At 48.4% G+C, this 22,563-nt stretch overlaps 8 protein-coding genes across 8 annotated transcripts; 6 read left to right on the top strand and 2 right to left on the bottom strand.

Moving 5' to 3' along the window:
* Window positions 1-453: 453 nt before the first annotated feature.
* On the bottom strand, window positions 454-1,542 carry BP5553_01833 (uncharacterized protein; the record flags this gene model as incomplete). Its single annotated transcript, XM_032010456.1, has 1 exon — window positions 454-1,542. The coding sequence occupies one exon, from the start codon at window positions 1,540-1,542 to the stop codon at window positions 454-456; it is 1,089 nt and encodes a 362-aa protein (XP_031874510.1).
* A 2,867-nt stretch (window positions 1,543-4,409) lies between these two features.
* Window positions 4,410-6,018, top strand: BP5553_01832 (Homogentisate 1,2-dioxygenase-like protein; the record flags this gene model as incomplete). The annotated part of the gene is made up of 3 exons (XM_032010455.1): window positions 4,410-4,477; window positions 4,532-5,810; window positions 5,887-6,018. The coding sequence occupies 3 exons, from the start codon at window positions 4,410-4,412 to the stop codon at window positions 6,016-6,018; spliced, it is 1,479 nt and encodes a 492-aa protein (XP_031874509.1).
* Window positions 6,019-6,917: 899 nt separating this feature from the next.
* Window positions 6,918-8,246, top strand: BP5553_01831 (uncharacterized protein; the record flags this gene model as incomplete). The annotated part of the gene is made up of 4 exons (XM_032010454.1): window positions 6,918-7,079; window positions 7,164-7,404; window positions 7,496-7,830; window positions 7,917-8,246. The coding sequence occupies 4 exons, from the start codon at window positions 6,918-6,920 to the stop codon at window positions 8,244-8,246; spliced, it is 1,068 nt and encodes a 355-aa protein (XP_031874508.1).
* Window positions 8,247-9,739: 1,493 nt separating this feature from the next.
* BP5553_01830 (Uncharacterized protein) lies at window positions 9,740-10,623 on the top strand (the record flags this gene model as incomplete). Its single annotated transcript, XM_032010453.1, has 4 exons — window positions 9,740-9,878; window positions 9,997-10,048; window positions 10,170-10,359; window positions 10,474-10,623. 4 exons carry the CDS (start codon window positions 9,740-9,742, stop codon window positions 10,621-10,623), a joined length of 531 nt encoding a protein of 176 aa, XP_031874507.1.
* Window positions 10,624-11,444: 821 nt separating this feature from the next.
* BP5553_01829 (FAD protein) lies at window positions 11,445-12,937 on the top strand (the record flags this gene model as incomplete). The annotated part of the gene is made up of 2 exons (XM_032010452.1): window positions 11,445-11,709; window positions 11,793-12,937. 2 exons carry the CDS (start codon window positions 11,445-11,447, stop codon window positions 12,935-12,937), a joined length of 1,410 nt encoding a protein of 469 aa, XP_031874506.1.
* A 652-nt stretch (window positions 12,938-13,589) lies between these two features.
* On the top strand, window positions 13,590-16,473 carry BP5553_01828 (Uncharacterized protein; the record flags this gene model as incomplete). The annotated part of the gene is made up of 4 exons (XM_032010451.1): window positions 13,590-13,813; window positions 14,169-15,042; window positions 15,146-15,397; window positions 15,448-16,473. The coding sequence occupies 4 exons, from the start codon at window positions 13,590-13,592 to the stop codon at window positions 16,471-16,473; spliced, it is 2,376 nt and encodes a 791-aa protein (XP_031874505.1).
* Window positions 16,474-17,685: 1,212 nt separating this feature from the next.
* Window positions 17,686-19,090, bottom strand: BP5553_01827 (Uncharacterized protein; the record flags this gene model as incomplete). The annotated part of the gene is made up of 2 exons (XM_032010450.1): window positions 17,686-18,541; window positions 18,642-19,090. The coding sequence occupies 2 exons, from the start codon at window positions 19,088-19,090 to the stop codon at window positions 17,686-17,688; spliced, it is 1,305 nt and encodes a 434-aa protein (XP_031874504.1).
* Window positions 19,091-19,989: 899 nt separating this feature from the next.
* On the top strand, window positions 19,990-21,709 carry BP5553_01826 (uncharacterized protein; the record flags this gene model as incomplete). Its single annotated transcript, XM_032010449.1, has 4 exons — window positions 19,990-20,208; window positions 20,261-20,894; window positions 20,944-21,266; window positions 21,335-21,709. 4 exons carry the CDS (start codon window positions 19,990-19,992, stop codon window positions 21,707-21,709), a joined length of 1,551 nt encoding a protein of 516 aa, XP_031874503.1.
* Window positions 21,710-22,563: the final 854 nt, after the last annotated feature.

Below are 22,563 nucleotides of genomic sequence, written 5' to 3'. Positions count from 1 at the left end.
ATCACAGCCAGCTGAGGCTGTGTATAGAACAGCAATTCATAGGTCACGTTTGATATGTTATCCTATCGTGTTGTATTATAGACTGCCAGCTATTGAAGTAGTAATCAACTACTGCCCTTAAAGGATCTCTCTCTTACCCGTTACACCACCGGGGACAGCATAGAGGCCTATTGTCGCTTTTACGAACGAGGGCGACAATACGGAATATAGAATCAAAACATTAAATGAAATTAATAGGGCTCAGAGTTGGAGTTTTTGATACAAACGGCTCAAATTGTATTACATAAGAAAAGATAAGTTCTAAGAAAAGATACTGCAACACATCGGTAAATATCGCCGAGACTGTAAATGCTATCGACTTCGAGATTATCGCGGTCGTACATTTTTATTGAGGTAGATTTTGGTCCTTTCGAGATTCAACAATCAGTAAAGCAGTATTTTGGGCCCTTAATGTCAAGCCCAGTAATTCCACTTGTCTCGGACATTTGAACTCTGTAGCTGTTCACACATAGACCGCCAGTAACGCAGGGCCGTCTCGCAGTCCCAAGACTCCTGATCGACACCGAGATTCTGCGTATTGTGCAGCTCCTCCATCTCAGTCATCCAGTCCTTAGTCCAGCGCCGAACTGTCTCCCTGACCGTGTCGTTCATCATGCATGTCTCATATCTATCATCTACACAATTGTTGTAGTCCTGACAGAAGCTGAAACTGTCATCACCTATAACTTCTATATATGATTTGGCAGTCTCGAAGTTATCTTCTGCGTCAGATAACGTTCGTGATAGGTGTTGCACAAAGTTGAGCATATCCATATGCGATATAAGCTTGGAAGTGCTCACAGGTGTTCCGGAAAGGTTTTTGGAGTATTCGCGGCTGCTATGGTTATAAACGTTATCGACAATGTCGAGCTTTAGGCGTATACCTAGCATTTGTGTTTCAATTTGATCGTAATAGTCTCGTGCGTCTGATCTGGCCTCCTCGACTTCATCTTTGATTGCTTCGCTCATAGTCGGCTTTCGAGGCATTTTACTAAAGCGCTCAAGCTCCAATTCTGCACGCTCTACTTTCCGCATCAACGTGGCCCTTCGTTCGATCAGTTGTGCTTTAAGGAACTCGGCAGCCTCTAGGTTGTGACGCTGATACGGTGGTTCCTCGCCTGCTGCTAAATGGTTTAATTGGCCATTTCCCCATAAAATTAGATCATCGACCTCCAATTGGTCGTTCCTGGTTTCTTGTATCTTATTGTCATATCTGGCCATTCTGCCCTGGTACCAAAAGAGCATATTTATCCGCCAACTTAGCATTCTTGTTACTGTCACTGGCAGTGGGTCCTTGTCCCCTATCGTTTCGCCTTCTGGGTATTCGACGGTCTGGTGACAGTTATAAGCTGGAGGATGATCTGCTTGTATCTTAGGAGTATCCATCGACCCGGGCTCTGTATCACCTTGCAGATTGGAAATTTCTGGCGATGTGCCCTCATCAAAAAATTTAAGGCTATCTGCGCCTGTAGGCGAGTTGGGCGGATTAACTTGAACAAGCATTTTCCTGTCGAATTTCTTCTCTGTGCTCTGTATAAGTGTTTTTTCCGACAATTATTCAGAACTTAAGAGCGCTTATAAGATAGTCTCAACAGAATTTAAAGCAAAGTGAGAAGAGATTTTCAAGTTCAAATCCTAGATCATTTTGGTTGTTTGGGCTCTATTCGCCTTCCCTGCGACACACGAAGAGATATCTGTATGTTTAGTTGTTCTCCGTAATAAAACGCCCTCTCCCTTTGTGCATAATTCCATAACCAAAGCCGAAGCCTATTTCTCACAAAGGCTTTGTTAATTCTAACAATGATATTGTCCATGGATTATTTTGCTTACTATGCCGGAGAACAATGGGTTTTCACATCTCTGTTTTCCTGAGCAAGGATGCTGCGACAGTTGTTCCTACCAGTGGTATAAATGCTGCAGAGAAGCTCGTAATTTTCTATTTGTTTCTATTATCTTATTATATAATTTCCCGGTAGGCATATTGAGACTAGAACTTTTGGGAAGGATATCGAGTGCTAGAACTAGACTATAAATAACCCAGGAGAGGATTGATAAGTCCTGATTAGGGCATAATTATATAAAATGGCTCCAGTGACATTTAGGAGGCCACTTGCTCATCAAGATAGAAATATTGTCCACCAACTGACGAGGCCGCAAAGCATTCAAAAGACTGCATATCCTCGCAGAGGCCGCTACGCCTCAGGAGCTTCTAATTTTATAAAACCAGAGAAAGCAACTTTGGCATGGGCATCATCTCCTGGGCCTGTTTGTAATCGGAGTGAATATAAGGCGGGTACCGTGTTCAGTGTTCCTGTACATGAGCACGATAAAGATCAGCCACTAAAACCAAGGTCCGTATTCCAATCAGTAAGCAATGTTGGGATCGTTTACTCTAAGTACAGAAAATTTATAGTGGTCAAATCTCACGGGGCTCATTGTGTCGCAGTCCCAATTTACACCCATGAGGGTCGTGGGCTCTCATGCAAGCCTAACAAGCATGAATATATCTCTATCCGAGACTTGGATTGGCATTGTGAAGCGGCTCCCCCTGAAAGCCACCATGGGCTCCTCTGGACTGAACCTTACCAATTCACAGGGGAGAATGTTGGATGGTACAGAATGACCGATCGGACTGCAGTGCATATCACAAGTCCACACAGCCACAGGTATGGCACAGTGGCCGAGATAGTTGGTTATCTCACGCCCGAATCCACGAGAACGCTTCTCGAACTCTTCAATATCGGCGTGATGGATCCGGAGAGCTTGAAACCCGATGAATCCACTGAGCCAATAGACAGAGGCCAAGATAAATTATCTTGGACTTGCTATAATCAAAGGCGCGAAAAAATCGATCCCCCTTCGAGCTTGAAACCCGATGAAACTACTGAGCCAATGGATAGTAGCCAAGATCAATTATCTTGTACTTCCTATGATCAAAGGTGCGAAAAACTCGATCAGCCTTCGAGCTCAACTACCTCTAGCAGTTCTCCTGACTCTGGATCTCGTCATCCAAAATCCCGAATTGGAGAAACTCGTCAACATCCTCAGGCTCCTCGTCTATCGAGACTCAAAAAACTTCTTTTTTACGCAAGTAAATATTCCATTCAATATCCCATTAACAGCCGGGACTGATGGCCAATTTTGCCTGTATATATCTTATCCTGTAGCGCTGGCCGTTTGTACTTCATGTTTAACTTGATAATTCTAATAACCTGCTAAAACAGATGAGTAAATAATTGATAGTATTTCTATAAATCCGAATCCCTTGATTTGCAGTTACAATTACTCATACCAACCTTCTGGTGTTTCACTTTGGCCCAAGTCGTGATAAAGTAAATAGCATAGACCCTCAAGACCATGAAAATAGTGAATCCACTCAGATATTATCTCTTCCATTTTGAGAACCTAGTACGCAAGCCCTGCATTAAATGTCCAAACTCGACTAGAAATATCAAGCGACTACTGAAATGAAACTCCTTGTTGGAGTTAATGTGTAACGGGTTATTCTGGTTATTATCCTGTGATTTGTGATCTGCTCCAATCCATCCCCCAATGCTAGGCTCCCCCTTCCCCCATTGGCACAGCTCCTTTCAACTCTACGATAGACAGCTGTTAAAAACGAGCCGAGCTTTAGAGAGTATCCAAGGATATGCATTCCAGTCGCGCGAGGAATCCAGGGCCACCGAGCGGAGGGCATACATATTCCCATGCAAAGTACGCATTTAGCTGTAAACAAAAGTGGTCCAGAAATGCGCTTTGCCATCACATTATTCAGAGCCAGAGCAGCGGCTCCATAGACGGCATTGCGTGACCCAAACAATCCCCTATTTGTACCTCTATTCCCTCGCTAATTTGTCTCGCAAATGGGGAATCACTGCCAAAATTATAGAGCTAGGGGCATAGTATTGCTATGGGCTGATGGGTGAGGGGAGTATAATTATGTATGTATGAGTAGAGAATATACGAAGTAATGCGTTGGAATTGACTGTTGCAGGTGATGTTGGAAAAGTGAAGGGGATACTCCAAAAGCGGCGGGACAGAATATTCAAAGCAGCAAGACAACCAAGGCGGAACAACGCGTCCCCCCCAGAGCGGCATCTTTCCGCCCTGACCAAGGATGCAGCTGCGATGTTGCGTTTCCCTCCCTCTCGCTTTGCATCGGGACTACTGCATCCTGCCTATGACATGTTTGCTACTACCCAATACGAATATGATTCGGGGACAGAGCTGGAGACGCTTCAAATACAGACGCAGCAGCTTATAGGTTTGATTATCTCAATTCCTTAACCTCTCATCTTTCTTTGTACTGCCTCGCAGAAACCAGCAAACTTCGTTTTTGATTTACACACTCCTCCAATAATATAGTCATCATGCCGGTCACCCAGTTTACTACGCCTGAGAAGTACAGATATCAGAATGGCTTCAACTCATACCATGAGTAAGATTTACTTCTACTCCTTATGAAGCTCCCTAACAATGTTCTACTTTGCAGGTCCGAAGCCATTGCTGGAGCGCTCCCCATAGGAACCAACTCTCCTCAAAAACCCCCTTACGGCCTCTACGCAGAGAAGCTCTCTGGCACAGCATTCACAGCTCCGCGCCACGAAAATCAGCAATCATGGCTGTACCGCATCCTCCCTGCCGCGGCCCACACACCCTTCGAGCCCCGCGAATCCTCTTTCTTTGACATGAACGAAGAAGGCCATAAGATGCACCAGATACCTAACCAGCTGCGCTGGGATCCCTTTGATCTAGACGAGGGCGTCGATTGGGTACACGGGCTGAAACTTGTTGCTGGAGCTGGTGATCCGGCGATGAAATCTGGGATTGGGATATTTATATTTGCTGCTGGGAAGAGCATGGACAGCACCGAGGCTTTCTATAGCGCGGATGGAGATTTCCTGATTGTGCTACAACATGGGGTCTTGGACATCCAGACAGAGCTGGGAAGGATTCTCGTGAGGCCCAATGAGATATGTGTCATTCCTAGAGGGATACGATATCGAGTCGAGCTGCCGAATGGACCAGTTCGAGGATATATACTGGAGTTATACCAAGGCCATTTCCAACTTCCTGAACTAGGTCCAATTGGGTCGAATTGCCTTGCCAATGCGAGGGATTTCCAGGCGCCGGTTGCTTGCTTTGACGAGGATGCAGCGGGCCAATACACTGTACTATCGAAATTCAACAGGCATTTATTCGCTGCGAGCCAAAGCCATACGCCTTTTGACGTCGTGGCCTGGCACGGCCTCTACTACCCGTACAAATATGATCTAGGACGCTTCAACACCATTGGTAGCATATCTTTCGATCATCCTGATCCGAGCATTTTTACCGTGCTTTCAGCGCCGTCCAGCCAGCTGGGCACCTCCATCGCAGACTTTGTCATCTTTCCTCCACGCTGGCTCGTTGGCGAAGATACCTTTAGACCGCCCTGGTACCACCGTAACACCATGTCCGAATTTATGGGCCTCATCGGCGGCGAGTACGATGCGAAGACAGGAGGAGGCTTTAAGCCTGCCGGAGCTAGTTTACACAATATCATGTCAGCGCACGGTCCTGATGCTGGCACGCATGAGAAAGCCTCGAATGCGGAGCTCAAGCCAGTGAAGGTCGGAGAGGGAAGCATGGCGTTCATGTTTGAGAGTTGCTTAATGGTGGGAGTTACGGAGTGGGGACTGAAGCAGTGCAGGAAGGTGCAGGAGGACTATAATGAAGAGAGCTGGACACCTTTGAAGGATCATTTTAAGGTTCCTCAAGGTGTGAAGAGAGTAAGTCATTTAGTGGAAGGTGCTGATGTGTAACTGGGCATTACCGCAACGAGTACTTGGGGGCTATGGAATAAAGTTCAGGCTTCCCCCGAATAAGCTCGGCCACTATAAGGCTGTTATTAGTGCCATGAGAGCTGGCATTTTGGAACCGGAATTCCATAAGTTCGGATTGGGTGCTCCGGAAACAGTTGGAGAAATAGGGATCTGAAGGAATTGAGGCTCGTCGAGGATTTTAGTAGTTTACCCCCACTCAGAGAGAAGCTTCTTCGCTCACTACTCCACAAATATAACAGACTCTACCTAAATTCAACGTTGCCAGGACATTGCAGAGCTTTTCTTAAATTTAACATAGCATGCCTCACAAGATAATGATTATCATTACATGGAACCCCACCTATATTTTGTACATTTGCATCGACGCATTATTTACATCATACTAATTTCTGCCAAAAAGGTCAATAGTAATAAGCTATATCGATCTAGAAACATAGCATAGCCCTCCCCCATCGAAATTAGGATATGTCGTGATGCTTAGGTAGTTGCATCTCGCACTTATGAGCTCTATATCCGGTCCACCCCACATCCAACGACCGCCAACCCCACCCGCTTGCAGCGAGGCACCGCAAGCCCCACCACCATGCATCTACCGTTCACAAGTACACCGAGGCAGGAGGAGGTACGTACATCACAGGACTGAAAATAAATATCCCAAGCGGTTTGAGGACCGGATTTGTATGGGCGGAAGCAGAAAGGCGGCGTGTGAGTTCCTTCTCCGCCAAGTTCGCAAACATGTAACCAAGCAATTCGGCAGCTAGATGCGGCGGAATGCAGGCAGGCTTGGCTTCCAAATGATGAATAATGGCAGGTAAGGTATGAACACGGTGATAATGCTAACCCCTCCTATCCCCGATCCACTAGCTCTTTATCTGTTACCCGCCTGTAGTCAAGATCCCCTAAGGGAAGGTTAATTTCGAGGGAGCTTGGGGCGCGTATATATAGAAGGAATGCGCGCCGCCACGTCCTTATTTCTGTAGATTCTTTTTCTCGATTGTCCTGCCTCGTTGATTCTTGCACTTAAGCTACCCTCCCAATTACTATATTTTCACAATGGCGAAACCACTCCCCCGAGGCCTCGCCACGTCGCTGGAGAACAGCAAGGCGGAGTTTGTGCAGCTGGGCAAGAGCGGATTACGAGTTTCGGTGCCAATCTTCGGCACCATGAGCATTGGGAGTTCGAAGTGGGAGCCCTGGGTTATCGACGAGGATAAGGTAATATGAGTGCGGCGGCCGTTCCTCACATTGGCCCCCTCCGCCTAATTGATTGTTCATGGGCTGATTGGTATATGCTTCAAGGCCCTTCCCATCCTCAAAGCTGCCTATGACCGTGGAATCAATACCTGGGATACGGCAAATGTGTACAGTAATGGGGTATCTGAGGAACTGGTTGGCAAGGCGATCAAGAAATATGAGATTCCGAGACATAAGATTATTGTCCTGACTAAGTGTTTTGGTGCCGTGGGTGAGGAGATGGATTTAAGAGGCATCTTCCTTCCCAAGGAGATGAGGGCTAGCAAGGATTATGTGAACACCTTTGGTATGTGTTCCCCCTTCCTATATTCTTTGGCTCTCTTGTGAGCTTGCAGGAAAAGAAAATGGGGGGCTGATGCCGATGTTCATATTTGCAGGCCTCTCCCGTCAAGCCATCTTCAACCAGGTCGACGCCTCCCTGAAGCGCCTGGACGTTGACTTCATCGACCTACTTCAAATCCACCGATATGACAACGAAACGCCAATCGAGGAGACGATGGAGGCTCTGCATGATCTGGTCAAGAGCGGGAAGGTTAGGTATATCGGTGCCTCGAGTATGTGGGCGACGCAGTTCGCACAGATGCAGTTCGTTGCTGAGAAGAATGGCTGGACCAAGTTTATTAGCATGCAGAACCACTATAACTTGCTGTATCGGGAGGAAGAGAGGGAGATGATCCGGTTCTGTAACGCGACCGGTGTGGGATTAATTCCGGTATGTGATCATATACGCTCGCTCCCTCCCTCACCTCTTGCCCTTCCCTTTTGTCATTTTCCATTTGCTGACTCTTTCTACAACAGTGGGCACCACTCTGCCGCGGCCATCTCGCCCGGCCCGTTGAGGCGCTAGGAAGCACAACCAGGAGCAAGCCAGAAGCGGAGGGAGGACTCAGCAAAGAAGATACCGAAACCATCAAGCGCGTGCAGGAGCTGGCTGAGAAGAAGGGCTGGAAGATGAGCCAGGTGGCATTGGCCTGGATCAAGACGCGGGTTAGCAGCCCGATCATTGGGTTCAGCAGCGTGGATCGAATTGATGAGGCTGTTGATCTGAAGGGCAAGACGCTGACGGCGGAGGAACAGACGTATCTAGAGGAGTTGTATGTGCCCAAGGCTATTTCAGGGCATCGCTAGGCACGAAGCATCGTACCGGGTACTGTGCCGGCTGGTGGTAGAGATAGAAACGAATAAACCATAAAATCAAAAGCATTGGAACCTAGCCGAAATATTCCGCAGTGAGATACATGATTATTCCAGCCCAGCCATGTATTGATTTCAACTTGGTAGAGTAGGTACCTAGGTCGTAATTGATACAAGCAGGGGTAGCTAGATTTGGATGCCGTCGCGACGACGGCTTTGGCCCCAAGTTCCCATGCCAACTCACAAATGAGGTGACTGGCTGATTACTGGCGTGGATTATTGCGCGTTGACCCCGGGAGGTGGCAACAATCAGCGCAACCCTACGTATGATTTCCTACCTGCTGGCAAGACTTCACGCATGTTCGTTGCCGGGGGACAAATTAGGCAGGATTCCCACAATCTCAGCATTGTGCAAACCCCTCAAGCCGAGAAAACACAAAACAGGGTGAACAGTTCAGGAACAGTACGAAGTAAGGGCGCTCGTTTCGGGAACAATAGCAATGATGGAATGGAATATTCCCGCCTGCGGGTGTCTCCCCGTAGTACTCTACGTGGGACGGAGTATCTCCGGAGTATGCAAGAATGTACCCCCGTACCACGTTGGATTATTAAGCGACTGGCACCCCCGGCACCCTGCTGGCCTGCCATGCGAATGTTGCTCTTTCCCCGCAAGCTAATAATATGCCGCTTGGTCTGTGTCACAATGACGCCTGCGAACGTCGCGTGATGCCGTCATGCCAGGTAAGGTCCGGTAAGGTAACAAGGTAAGGTAAGGCCATGGAATGGAACTCGACGGATCCGTAGAGGAGAAGGGAGAGAGGGAGAGATAGTGATAGTGACTTGGGGATGGAGATGGAGATGGGAGCATATCATGAACTTCAACAGCGGAGGGGGATAGACGCAGGAGGGGAGGGAAGAACCCAATTGGGGCATGGTGTAGATCCAATTGATTACCGGTGGCCCCCCTCACACGATACATACCTTATGTACCCATCAGGTACTTCACTACCTAGAGGTACCTTAGGAACCTTAACCAGCAGTGAGCAGTTATTCTCCCGGGAGCTTGCTCGCTCGCAATCACTCAGCTCCAGCGCTAACCCCGTCTCGACCAGCACCACGTGAGCCCGCCCCCTTCGAATCAGCAATCGAACCCCGCATCCATCAATGAAACTCACCCATCGCCCAGCGCCCAGCGCCCATCGCCCCGTCTCTTCCTGCCTGCATCGTACCTGATCCCCCCTCATCTCATTCCCCCCTCACACCTCCCTCTCTCTTCCTCCTTCATCCATCATCATCAACATCAACATCATCAGCTCCAAGCACAACTCCAACTCATCTCATCTTCCAGCTTCCTCACTGAAAGCCGTAGTCCCCAATCTGATAACTCAATCACCATCACCGTCATCTTACGACCCTATCGTGAGATACTCTGATCCCTCTTGACCTTTACCTCCACGTACAAGTCAAGCAGCCCCTCAACCCCAAGCATGTCTGCCGATACAGCACCGTTAACCAAGGTCGACTCCGCCATCCAAGGCCTCTCCTCTAGCCCACCCAAGGAGGCAGTCAAGGGCCACCGGAGAGCAAGCTCGAGTGCAGCGGGTGTCTACAACATCAATGACTTAGGTATGTCGCTCTACGTCCTCCATCCCAATGTGTCCGTTGCCATCGGGTTTCGGACCAGCCGGGTGAATTCCATCCAAACTTGACATTGAGACTGAGACTGACAATAATCGCCATATAGAAAAGGAAGGAACGGAAATCCAAATTGCAAAGGAGACGCAAAAACTGAACTGGTATGTTGCACTGCACTTGCCGTGCTAGCTTCCTTACCTGTCCCCATTCCACCCTCTGCTGCCACCACTGAGGGCTGGATGGGGTTCGATGGACTCTTGCTGATGCCTGCTCTCTGCTCAGGCGTATCAACAAGTCCCCCAACACGCTCGATGAGCCAGAGAAATCGGCACTGAAGAAGATGCTCACCACACCACCCGTCAAGAAGATTGACCTACACTTCCCCCTCGGACTTGAGGTAACAGCACGGAACTTGAAGGGAGTAACAATCAAAGATGCATTAGATGCAATCTACAAGCAATTCCGGAAGAAGGTACGCTCATCATCTCCTTTGACGATCGGCACCCCAAGGAGGGCTCCTGTCGTGGCATTCCAGTCGCCGACATATGTCTTCGTTTCTCAGTGCTGACAAGCAATATCCATATAGGCGGACGACGAGCTTGAGACCCCAATCCTAGCAGGCTTCGAATGGGACAAGGAAGAGTGCTGGACCCGGTTCATCGTCCATTGCAAAAAGGAAGGTGCCCCACAGCCCAAGAAGAAGGGAAAGAAAGGCCAAGAAGGCGACGAGCTCTAGGTTCTTCCCTCCTGAAATCCCTCGCTCCACAATGTCTTCCTCCTTTGCAGACTAGAGCTCAGTATGGGTGTTTTTGCTTGCTGGCAGGCAGGCTCGGTTCGGTGGCAGTGTAACTTTCAGACTCGATCGGCAGGCTTGCCGAGGAATTTATAACGGATGGAGTGTCCTAGCGATGCCTGGCTGTCTTCATGGCCAGTGTACTTTTACTGGCTCTTGCTGAGATGGCGATCGTTGCTAGAAATTGAAACTCTTCTCCATTTATTCAGACACGCTTGTGACACCGCTGCTCTATGCTTATACTGGACAACGAAGGGGTTGGACTGTTGTGGTTCTGGCAACCGTCATTTCGGATGGGAACTCGATTTTGCCATAAAACATGTCGTTGAATATTGAGTGTCGTTAAGGGATTTGGAGATTGCTCTTGAAAATAGATCTGTGGGGAGAACGCCTAAGAAGTGACCCACTCCAAGCCCGAGGTAGCCAGATACAGAAACCCCTGGCGAAAATGTGCAGGGCCGCCACTCTTTCGTGAGCTGCTCAACGCGCCATCTATTGATTAGATGTCTACGCAGTACCATATAACTAGTTGTCAAGGCGTTATCAAGATGTACGGTAGGTCGCTTACAGTATCTGTCTTAGTTGATGCTCTTTTCTCAAGTCATCTTTTTCTCCTCCCTCACTGCCTACGCAAACTTCTAACTTTAGCGCCATCTCGAGCCCGACGTCCCAATTCAGTACCCCCTCCCAGAACTGCCTCTCTCCAGCGGCACTTTCGAGGCATACATAATATCCATCTCTAGACATATAGCAGCCCACGTACAATGGATATCCGCGCCCGCCTTCCCGTCTCCCTCCCTCACCCAAATCACACCACCAGCTACTGGCAATCCCCACTCGATGGCTCTCTCGCCGATTTCCTCAGCGCCGAAACTGTCCCAGGTGACATAGTAGATACAGTGGTTATAGGAAGTGGGATTACAGGCGCAGGGGTAGCGTGGAATTTGCTCCAGCAAGAGAAGAAGAGGGAAGGGGGCGTTGTTATGCTTGAAGCACGCCAGACTTGTTCTAGTGCTACGGGTCGAAATGGTACCCCATCCCTCCATCTTCGCAGCATATCTAACTCCCTTTCTAAAGCAATATAGAGTAGATGTCTAACAGAGAATAAAAAGGCGGCCACACAAAAGCAGCATCATACCGCACCTTTCCCTCGCACGCGCAAACTCTCGGTCTTCCCTTGGCGGTCAAAATCGCCCGCTTTGAGTATGCCAATATCCAGGCCCTCCATACCTTCGCCGCGGAACATAACATCGAATGTGAGGCCCGGAGTTGCGATACAGTGGATGTTATATATGATCAGAAGCAATGGGAGGAGTGTGTCAATGCTGTAGAGATGATACGAAGGGGGTTCGTGGAACCTGGAGATGAGAAGGGGGTTGGCAGATATACACTATGGAGCGCCGAGGAAGCGAAAACGGCGTTCTTAGTAGGAGGTATCGGTATGGATGGCGAGTCTGTGAAAGGTGCGGTGAGTTATGAGGCAGGGAGTATACATGCTTCTAAGTTTGTGTATGGGGTGCTCAAGCTATGTTTAGGGGATGGGAGCATGAGGTTGTTTACGAACACGCCTGCCACCAAGATCGAGAAAGCTGCCGATAATGCCTGCTGGGCTGTGCATACCCCGAGAGGGATTATCAGAGCGAGGAGAGTTGTGCTAGCTACTAACGCCTATACCAGTTTTCTATGCGACAAATTCCATGGATCTATCGTACCACTAAGGGGTCAAGTCACTGCTCAGAGACCAGGGAGCAATATGCCCCCTTCTGGTCTGCAAAATACTTACTCCTTTATTTACAATGGCGGGTACGAATATATGACACCTCGCCCTGGCTCTATCCCTGATATCATCATCGGCGGCGGCTTAGCCAAGTCCACCGATCAAGGACTCGGCGAATATGGAACCACAGATGATTCATCCTTAAACTCCTCTATCAGCGTGTATCTTGGTGGAGCTGCCAAAACTTACTTTGGTGATGAGACTTGGGGCAAGGATGATGAGCAAGGGAGGGTGAAGCAAGAGTGGACGGGGATTATGGGGTATACTCCTGATGGGTTTCCGTTTGTGGGCGAGGTCCCCGATATAGAGGGTATGTGGATTGCGGCGGCGTTTCAGGGGCATGGGATGGTGTTGGCTTGGGAGTCTGCGAGGGCTCTGGTGGGGTTGATGGGTAGAGAGGATGTGAGTAACTGGTTTCCTAGCCCATTCATAGTCACAGAAGAGAGGATTGGGAGGAGGTTCGAGGGACGAAGGAGTTAGTTACATAAAGATAGCCTCTTACAGCTACCTTATTTAATATCATTTCGAGGTGGTTTGTTTTTAAGCTGTGAACATTGAACCTACACTCCAAAATAGTAAACTTGAATCGGCGGGCTTTTATATATTGCCAGCCGTGCCGTCGCTTATCAGAGCAGAACAAGCGAGACAGCAACTAAAAAAAAAAGAAGCAATTAAAGATAAAAATGGCAAAAGAAATACCTACTCAATCGTAGGTTACCGAGAAACTTTGAGCCAACTACCCCCTAGCCTCTTGTTATCTCTGGCGGAGCGTCCAGGGTCATTCTCAGTTTGCTAGCGGTGGCTTTTAACCACTACCCCAAGTCGCCTGTCTCCAGTTGTTAAGGTGATTCTGCTTATTTTGATATATATATCTACCGCCGATACCAGATACCGGGAGTGATCACGTGTGTACAGCCAACAAGCCGAGCAGGGGTATTGGTCAGCTCCACTGACTAACCCCCGCACTGGATTTCCAGAACGGAACGGAGGACGGAGGTATTCGCTCGCGATTATTTCCCCCCTCAAGAGTGCATGCGCATATACGCAGCGGCGGCTTTTCTACGACGATCCAAACCCTCTGGTCTAACCACACGGTCTCCACCCCTTCCTTCATCGATATGCTATTGTTACCATGAACGTCCTTGAAAGCCAAGTTACCGACCTCAACTCCCTTGTCGAAAGCCCCATCGCGACCGTATCAGGCATCATGAATGGCCAGCGGCACACCTCCAGTGCGGAGAGTCCCGCGGATGCTGCTGGAGAGGGCGGAAAGAAAAGAAAACCGGACGATTCCCCCAGTGTCAACGGCACTACCCATACGAGGGCGAAGAGGAATCGGTATATTTCAATTGCTTGGTACGTATAGCTACAACACCTGGGTACTTTTTTATAATTGGGCCTGTGGTATTGCTGCGGTTCTGGCAAACCTTCTGGTTCGGCGCATGAAGCCGCGCGAGCCGCCCTGGGTGGTACTCTGTAGGGGACTCTGATATCCCAATACCCCGGCTTCAAGAAAAGAGGCCGCGGGTATGGATACCTGGGTCTTGCCATACAAGCTCGGAGAGGAATTGGATTGCGCGGTGATCTATAATTGTGATCCCGCCATATCCTAAATTTTCTTCGGAATTTTGGAGATATCGCTGTTTACCGCGCCCAAACATTGTCAACGGAGCTTATTGCCAAATTAGACAACTACTAACGCAACTAATAGTAATGAATGCAAGCGGCGCAAAATCAAGTGCAACGGAAATACGCCCTGCCAACGATGCGGAAACCTCAATCTCGAATGTCAATACGCGCCCAATTGCTGCAGCAATGGCTTCAAAGACTCGGAAGAATTCCGTCAGATGAATGCCCAGCTGGCCTCGCTTCAGGAACAAGTGGACAGTCTATACGCGAATTTAAATGCTCTGAGGGCAAGCGGGGATGCTATGGCCTTTGTGCCTCCATCGGAGAGGTCAATGTCAATGTCACAGACTCCGAATGTACAGCCTATTTCTCCTATAGACAAGTATCGACCCCCACCGCCGAAGCATCGTTCATATCGCGGCCCCACGAGCTCCGCATTCAGTCTTGATGTTGCGAAGAACACACTGCATAGTATGGGATATCAAGGGCTTGGTGTAGATGAGGGAATGATGACCCAAGATGCTACTCCCCTCGCCTCTCCTCCAGCAATCCAACCGCCACCTCTGCCTAATACCAACAGTAATCCTAGCAAAGATCCTCTCTGGTCACTGAGTAAGGAAGAAATGATCCGACTCTGTCGGGTCTACGAAGAAGAAATGGGTATCATGTACCCGGTGGTAGACATCGACCAAACCATCATCCACGGAACGAATCTCTACGAGTATCTTGGGGCAGCCGTACGGAACGGTCTTGTCACCCCGTCACCTCCGGGCAAAGGAATAAACGACGAACAATCTCTTGCCTTGAAAATGGTGCTGGCGTCTGCGACGTTGACCGAGGGTAATGGCCAGAGTGAAATTGGGTATCGTTTGTTTGAAAGTGTTAGGGAGGCTGCGGATCGGATTTTGCACAGCGAGGCAATTGAAGTCAAAAATCTCTCGTTCCTCGTTCTTGTGGTAAGTTGTTGGGCTCTCATTTTGTCCTTGCGCTATGTTATTTTCTCATATTTGCCCACTCTAGACCTTGACTAGTTGTTTAATAAGCTAACATGCCGTTCAGGCCATATACCATTTTCATTGTGATCAAGAAGCGCTAGCATGGCGTATAATCGGGCAGGTTGCTCGAATGTGCATCGAGTTAGGCTTACATCGGCGGGATTCCCTTTTCAAGATAATACCGAACGCGGCAGAACGCTCGAACGCCATCAAATTATTCTGGTCTATCTACGTTCTGGATAGACGGTGGAGCTTTGGAACTGGTCTGCCATTTGCCTTGCAAGATGCTGATATTGACCCTAACTTGCCGGAACCTGTGAGTATCAACGGATTTGCGATTCTACCAACCTGACTAATATATTTCAGGAACTGGGTATTCAATATCTCAACGTAATGATCGCGTACTCCCGGATCGGCTCCAAGGTTTGGCGATCAGTCTGTTCCTTCTCACCCAACCCCAATCCCATAAACATTGAAGAAATCGGATATCTCGACTACCAAATAAACCAATGGCAGAAGAACATCCCCCAGGACCTGCAACTCCCCACAGCTGCCTCGCCACAACCAGCATCTCGCGCAATCCGTCGTCTCCAAATCCTCCTCTACCTCCGTACCAATCAAATGCGCATCCTGATCTACCGCCCTGTCCTCCACAGCGCCGTCTCCATCCAAGAAAACCACTCGTACGCCACGACTGTCGTCTCCCTCGCCAAAGATACTATTCGCGCTCTCACACACCTAAATCGAACGTCAGACATCTACAGTACCCAGCAAGTCTGCTTCAACTACTTCCTCACCTCCGCCATCGCCGTGCTATTCCTTGCCTCTTGCCATGCACCTGTCCATTTTAGTTCGTTCTGTAGAGAGGAATTCTACATGGCGCTTGATCTTGTTAAGGGGTTTAGTAATAAATCTTGGATTAGCAAGAGGTTATGGAGAACTATCAAGGGACTTAAGGAAATTGGACCGAAACTAGGGCTTGTGAGCGATGTGAGAACCGAAGAGGAGGATCCGCATTCCTCTGCTGCACTTGCGATGGCTGGCCTGGCTGGACATGAGATTTCGGGAATAGGCAACGGTTTCGTGCAGGATAATGGTAATGGTGGTGGAATTAGTGGGCTGAATGGGAGTGGGAATGGAAATGGAAATGGGAACGGGAACAGCCCGGATGGATTCCAGATGAGTCATGATATGACCAGCCTTTTTGAAGCGGCGTTGGGGAGTGTGGGGATCAATAATGGGAATGGCGGCCCTGGCAATGCAGGTGCAGTTGGGAACGGCAATGGAGGGTATATCCCGATGCAGGATGGCGATGCCCTTGGGGGCGGCGTTGGGAGTAATGTGTTTGGTGGGGACGAGGAGTTGTATAAGCAGTTGAAAGACCTTTTTTAGGGGTTATTTTGATTTGCGAGTTTTGGCCAGGGAGCTTGGAGCTGTGTTTTGTGATAAGTTGGGAAAGGGGTTTGGGAATAGCTCCATGGAAAGGAAAAGGGGAAATAGGAATTATCCGCGTCACTATACATATATAGGGACCTACAGTAGTTTGTGCCAAAGGGTATTATTACATTACTATATTGTATGGCCAGCCTGAGGGAATAAGAAGTGAGCAACGAACTTCACGAAGTTACGTTTATATGGTAGGCAAGGAGGTAAGCCATTATACATGCGCCAGCCTTTACTTAAACCTCACATTCGTAGAAAGGTATCCCAGAATTATCGGTTGAATTACCAGGTGTTCTTCTAAGTATTCCAAACCTTTAAATCTCCATAAATCATACGAACACCTCTCCTCCGCTATCCCCAAAGCTCTTCGCATCCACATAACCCCTTTCTCGGCGAGAGTTGGCGGCCCGTCGCTTAAACCTCGGCACCTCGTGCGGGTACCCCCGCCCGGGCTGGTTCCAGTCATAAGTATTCCAATAGGCGATTTTTTTCTTCAAACGTACCAAAAAAACACACTCCAGTAACGCGTAAGTCACACTTCGTTACTGCTTCATGGCAAAAACCATAGGCTAATATGTTTTCTGGTATAGAGTGGTTAGCGTGTCGTTCTTATACGTTTTTGGGAAGCCGAAAAAGTATGATTCTTTCCTCTTCGAGAGATGCGAAAGTCGCGGGTTCGACTCCCGCCTGGAGTAATTACTTCTATTTTTTTGTTCTTTTTTTGTTCTTTTCTTGGGTGTTGAGGTTTTTGAGGTTTTGGGGAGAGGGTTAGCCGAGTGTGTGGCGTGGGTAGGTGAGGTGTGGCTCGGGCCGCGATTGTAGACGTGGGCTGTAAAAGGCACAGAACGACTTAGTCGCAGCACTTCTTTTGGGAATCTCAAGACTCTCAGTTTATCAGTCTTCTCTGTTAGCTTGATTGATTGCACAAATGTGCTGTCTGTTTAGCTCACTTTGCGAAGTATTATATTGTTTTGGCGCATAAGCTGGCGAGTACTTCGTACATTTCGAATTTCTCATTTTGTAGTATTGTCAAGTAATCATGCTGGTAATAAATACTCATTCACATCTTGAACCTATGACCTTTTATAAGAAATATCAAATTCCTCTCCAAGGGAAGTAAACGGGAAAATAATATCCGCAATATTTGCTTTTCATTACCTCCTAAAAGGGCACCGCACTCGCAACAGTCCCACTACACTGCCCAAACCCAACATAACTACCCTCCTCCCCGCAGACACCTCGTATCGTAACTGTATCCCCATCCGCCAAAAACCGTCTCACGTGCATACCTGTCAGCATAATATCCTTCTTCCCACCCAAGCTCATCTCCAATAAACTCCCCAAATCGTTTTCTCCAGTCCCACTAATGGTCCCACTCCCCAACAAATCCCCTGTCCGCATAGGGCACCCCCCAGCACTATGATGCGCAATCATCTGGGGGAAACTCCAGAGTAGATTTGAGGCGCTGACACGGGATATTGTGGTCGTGTCGCCTTCTGAGGTTGTTAGGTCGACGGAGAGAGATATGTTGTATACGGTATCTTGGCGGGATTCCTGTAAGTATGGGAGAATTTTCGCCTCGTTTGGGATCTTTTCGGCGCGGAAGGAATCAAGTGCAGAGGGTAAGACAACCCATGGACTTATCGTGGTACCAAAATTCTTGCCATTAAATGGGCCGAGCGGTACGTACTCCCAGGCTTGGATATCGCGTGCGGACCAGTCGTTCATCAAGACAAAACCAAATATGCTCTCTTCCGCTTGTTTGTTTATGGAGATGGGAGAGCCCATATCATTGCCTTTGCAGATGAAGCATCCCAGTTCGAGTTCTATGTCTAGAAGCCGACTTGCGGAGAATGCCGGAACTTTTGGATCGGCAGTGGGGTCCAGGAGGATTTGGCCAGACGGTCGAGTTATTGGGGTTCCAGAGACCACGACGGAGGAGGCACGGCCGTGGTAGCCAACGGGGAGATGGGTATAATTTGGTTGGAGAGCGTTTTTAGGCTCACGGAAAAGGGCTCTATGTATGGTTAGCAACTTAGCTTTGTAATACTCAAGTCTTTGCGGAGGATTGGATTGGGCGAAGTCATCAGGAGTGGAAAAAAACCAAGGTTACGAACCCAGTATTGAAAGCATGGTTCTTGCCAGCGAAAAAGTCAGTATAGTCTCCAATTTCCATTGGCAGATGTGTCTTTGTCTCATGTTTCGGCAACAGAGCTTCCTTCCGCAAGGCGTCGTTGTCCTTCAAAATTTCCGGGCGCGACGTAGTTTCCGAGAATACATCCTGAATATACTCACGTACTGAATTATGAACTGGTTGGCCAAGCGCTGCGAACGCATTGAGCGTCGATTGGGAAAAGACCTCCAGGTGCTCTTTGGAGAGCGAGGCAAGACCAGCGAAGCCATCCCCCTTGGAGAAGGCCTTTAGGTCGAGAACATGGTCGCTAATTGCGATAGCGGGACGCTTTTCCAAAGGAGAACCCTTAGAATTTATGATCCCGAAGGGAATGTTGGAGAGGGAGAATTCGCTGTCTTTCGGGATAGCTAGCCAGGACTTGGGAGGTGCCATTTTGGTTTGGTGATTGAACTGGACGTAGATTGCTCCTCTTTAGTATGAAGGTACTGGAATATTGAAGGATTATGGTAATACCTTAGCCAGGGCCGTGGTATTGACGCTATTCCATCGTAATGTCAAGCTTTCTAGGTGAATGAGGTAAGTTGAGCGTTAGGCCGCAACGGATACAATTCCGTGGCCGGGAGCGGGGAATGCCCAGGGGCAGTTCTTCCCGATGTGGCGCTTACTACAGCACTTCGGGGGACTGGGGGACTCGGGGGACCCTGATCACAACTATCACTTCAGCGGTTTGGCTTGCCAATCTGCCCTAAGGTATTAGCAATCGATTGATAAAAACCAAGGTGATCGACCTGAATGCCACTTGTACAGTACTTGTATTCTTGGGAACTCGGAACCAACCCGCCGCAGATTACCTTCACATATCATTTGAACATTTACCGGAGTTACCCCACGAATACTACGTACTATGATACAGGCGGCGCTCGGGGTCTGCCCGCTTGTTTAGCATACCCGTCCCCGCGGCCGTATTCCGCACCAGCCCCCCTTACCTAGGCACTTTATCGACGGCCAACAAGCCCCAACAAACCCCGCATACGTAATGCTGCCGTTATACCAATCACGGTCATTCTTCTACGCATTTCAGAGGCAAAGATGTGATTGATAGGCGTCTTGCTACGTGTTAACGGTAAGGCAATGACGGCTGTTAGCATCCTGCGTGTATCAGGTGTAACAGCACTGGCAGCGTTGAATGATTTGCATCCGCCAGCCAGCTAAGTCTATATCAAGAGCAGCTGCCTAGAGCTTTTTACTGTTGGCTGTCTCCACCAGCTCTCCAGTCTCATCTTTTCATCCTTTCATTTTCCATCGTCTCCTCCCTGGCGTTGATTCCAAACATGTCTATCCAGACTACCGGCCTTGCCTTAATCGTAGCCGTCTATTTAATTATTAGGTACCTCAACCGGACAGATACTTGCAAAATCAAAAACCTACCCGAGGTACCAGGCCTTCCTCTCTTTGGAAACCTTCTTCAGTTCGGAAACAGCCATGCAAAAGTGGCTGGCGATTTGGCGAAGAAATATGGTCCGGTATTCCAAGTCAGGCTAGGAAATAGAGTGTGTCCTTTCTTGTGCCCAGCTCCAGTGAATATTAGCTAATAGTTAATAGCGCATTGTCTTTGCAAATACCTTCGATTCTGTGAAACATCTCTGGATCACCAATCAATCCGCCTTGATATCTCGCCCAACACTCCATACTTTCCATACGGTTGTGTCCAGTTCGCAAGGTTTTACAATTGGCACATCGCCATGGGATGAGTCCTGCAAGCATCGACGAAAAGCTACAGCAACCGCCCTGAACCGACCAGCGGTGCAGAGCTACATGCCAATCATTGACCTAGAATCAAATATCTCCATCAAAGACCTCCTCGAGGACAGTTTGGACGGCACCAAGGATATTGACCCAATTGCGTACTTCCAACGATTTGCTCTCAACACCTCCCTAACCCTCAATTATGGTACACGGATCGATGGAAAGATTGATGATGAACTATTGCAGGAAATCTGTCATGTGGAGCGTGTGGTTAGCAATTTCAGATCTACCAGTAATAACTGGCAAGATTACATCCCCTTACTGCGATTATTGCCAAAGGGGAATGATGCTGCGGTGGAATATCGTGAACGGAGAGACAAGTATTTGACCTTCTTATTGAATAGACTCAAGAAGCAGATTGACGAGGGTTCGGACAAACCTTGCATCACTGGAAATATATTAAAAGACCCTGAAGCGATACTAAATGAGAGTAAGTGCGAGCTTTCAGCAAGAGATATATAACTAAAGGTTGAACACAGACGAAATTAAATCCATCTGCTTATCCATGGTCTCCGCTGGTTTGGATACCGTGCCCGGGAACCTCATCATGGGAATCGCCTACCTCTCATCCCAGCATGGTCAAGAGATCCAAAAACGAGCATACGATGAAATCATGAAAGTCTACCCCGACGGCGATGCCTGGGAAAAATGCATCATGGAAGAAAAAGTCCGTTATGTCACGGCACTTGTGCGAGAAATCCTGAGATTTTATACCGTCATCCCAATATGTCTTCCGCGAACAAGTATCAAGGACATACAGTATGGGGATGCTGTCATTCCTGCTGGCACCACATTCTATATGGTACTTTACTCTTTCTGTGTCATTGTTAAATTCCTTATTCTTGGTAAAACTATTAACAACAGAGATAGAATGCTTGGGCAGCCGACTATGACGAAACGCACTTCAAAGACGCGCGCTCTTTCAACCCGGAACGATATCTGGACAACCCCGAAGGCTCAGGGACCCCACACTACGCCTACGGAGCGGGGTCGCGCATGTGTGCCGGTTCTCACCTTGCAAATCGCGAACTCTATACGGCGTTCGTGAGACTAATTTCAGCATTCCACATCGATCCTCCGAAAGATCCAAAAGACAACCCGGTTTTGGATGCGTTGGAGTGTAATGCTATTCCGACTAGCTTGACTACTGATCCAAAGCCATTTAAATGTGGATTCCGCGCGAGGGATTTGGGGAGCTTGCAGAGGTGGATGAGGGAGAGCGAGGAGAAGACGAAGCATTTATGATCGTTAGGTCAGGTGAAGTAAGACGGATGGGTGGGTGGCAATGGAAAGCTCTGTATGAAATATTTAATAGGGGAGCTAATAGGGAATTTTACCATTGGCGAACATCCTCTTCCCTCTATCATGAATCGTTCAAGTCATACCCTAGAAATCCGAAATTCAAAACTGCCTATGTATCCCGGCTGAGAAAAGATTCAGCGTTGATCTGGGTTGGAAATTTCTTCAGATTAAACTGCGACCTTTGTTCACTCTCTGGTAGCATCGTCATACACTTACTTCCAGGTACTGTACTTTTGTTCTTCTGGACATGTCACTTTCCGGCCCTCATAATATCAGCAACTCGATTATCTCATACCCTGGTTCTACATTATCTTAATTACTAGAGTCTTCTCCAAGCTCGCCCACTGACCTTTTCACCTTCACGGGCAAATATATTACGGCCAGCCTCCCTCGAGCTAACAGGTCAACTACAAGGGGTGTTTATGCACGTCATCGCATTCCTTGCAACAACAAATACCTAGCGTTGGCACCGCGGCATAACTATTGTGCAAGGATTGTGCCTGGAATGATGTTCGTATTGTGTGACCCGCTATTGCGCTAAGGAGCTTCCACAACAAAAGCTTTGTATTGTAGCGACGACGCGAAAACGATAAATATTTCCACGACACCGTTCGCCCCGACTCTTCTTCCTGCGAGTTCCCGCGCGACGTCTACAACTTCGACCTCCTCGACATCGATTCTACGATACTTGAAGTTATCGCCTCATAGTATTTGATTCCTTGATAGATACCTTTCTCTTCAATTCCTTTTCTAAATAACTCGCGCCATCGTACGATAACGCGTTGCATTATCGCAAC

This window comes from Venustampulla echinocandica (genome assembly GCF_003357145.1).
Source record: "Venustampulla echinocandica strain BP 5553 chromosome Unknown scaffold_0, whole genome shotgun sequence".
Taxonomy (NCBI): Eukaryota; Fungi; Ascomycota; class Leotiomycetes; order Helotiales; family Pleuroascaceae; genus Venustampulla; species Venustampulla echinocandica.
Note: the sequence above shows the minus strand (reverse complement) of the source record. Positions and strands in the feature narration are given on the sequence as shown.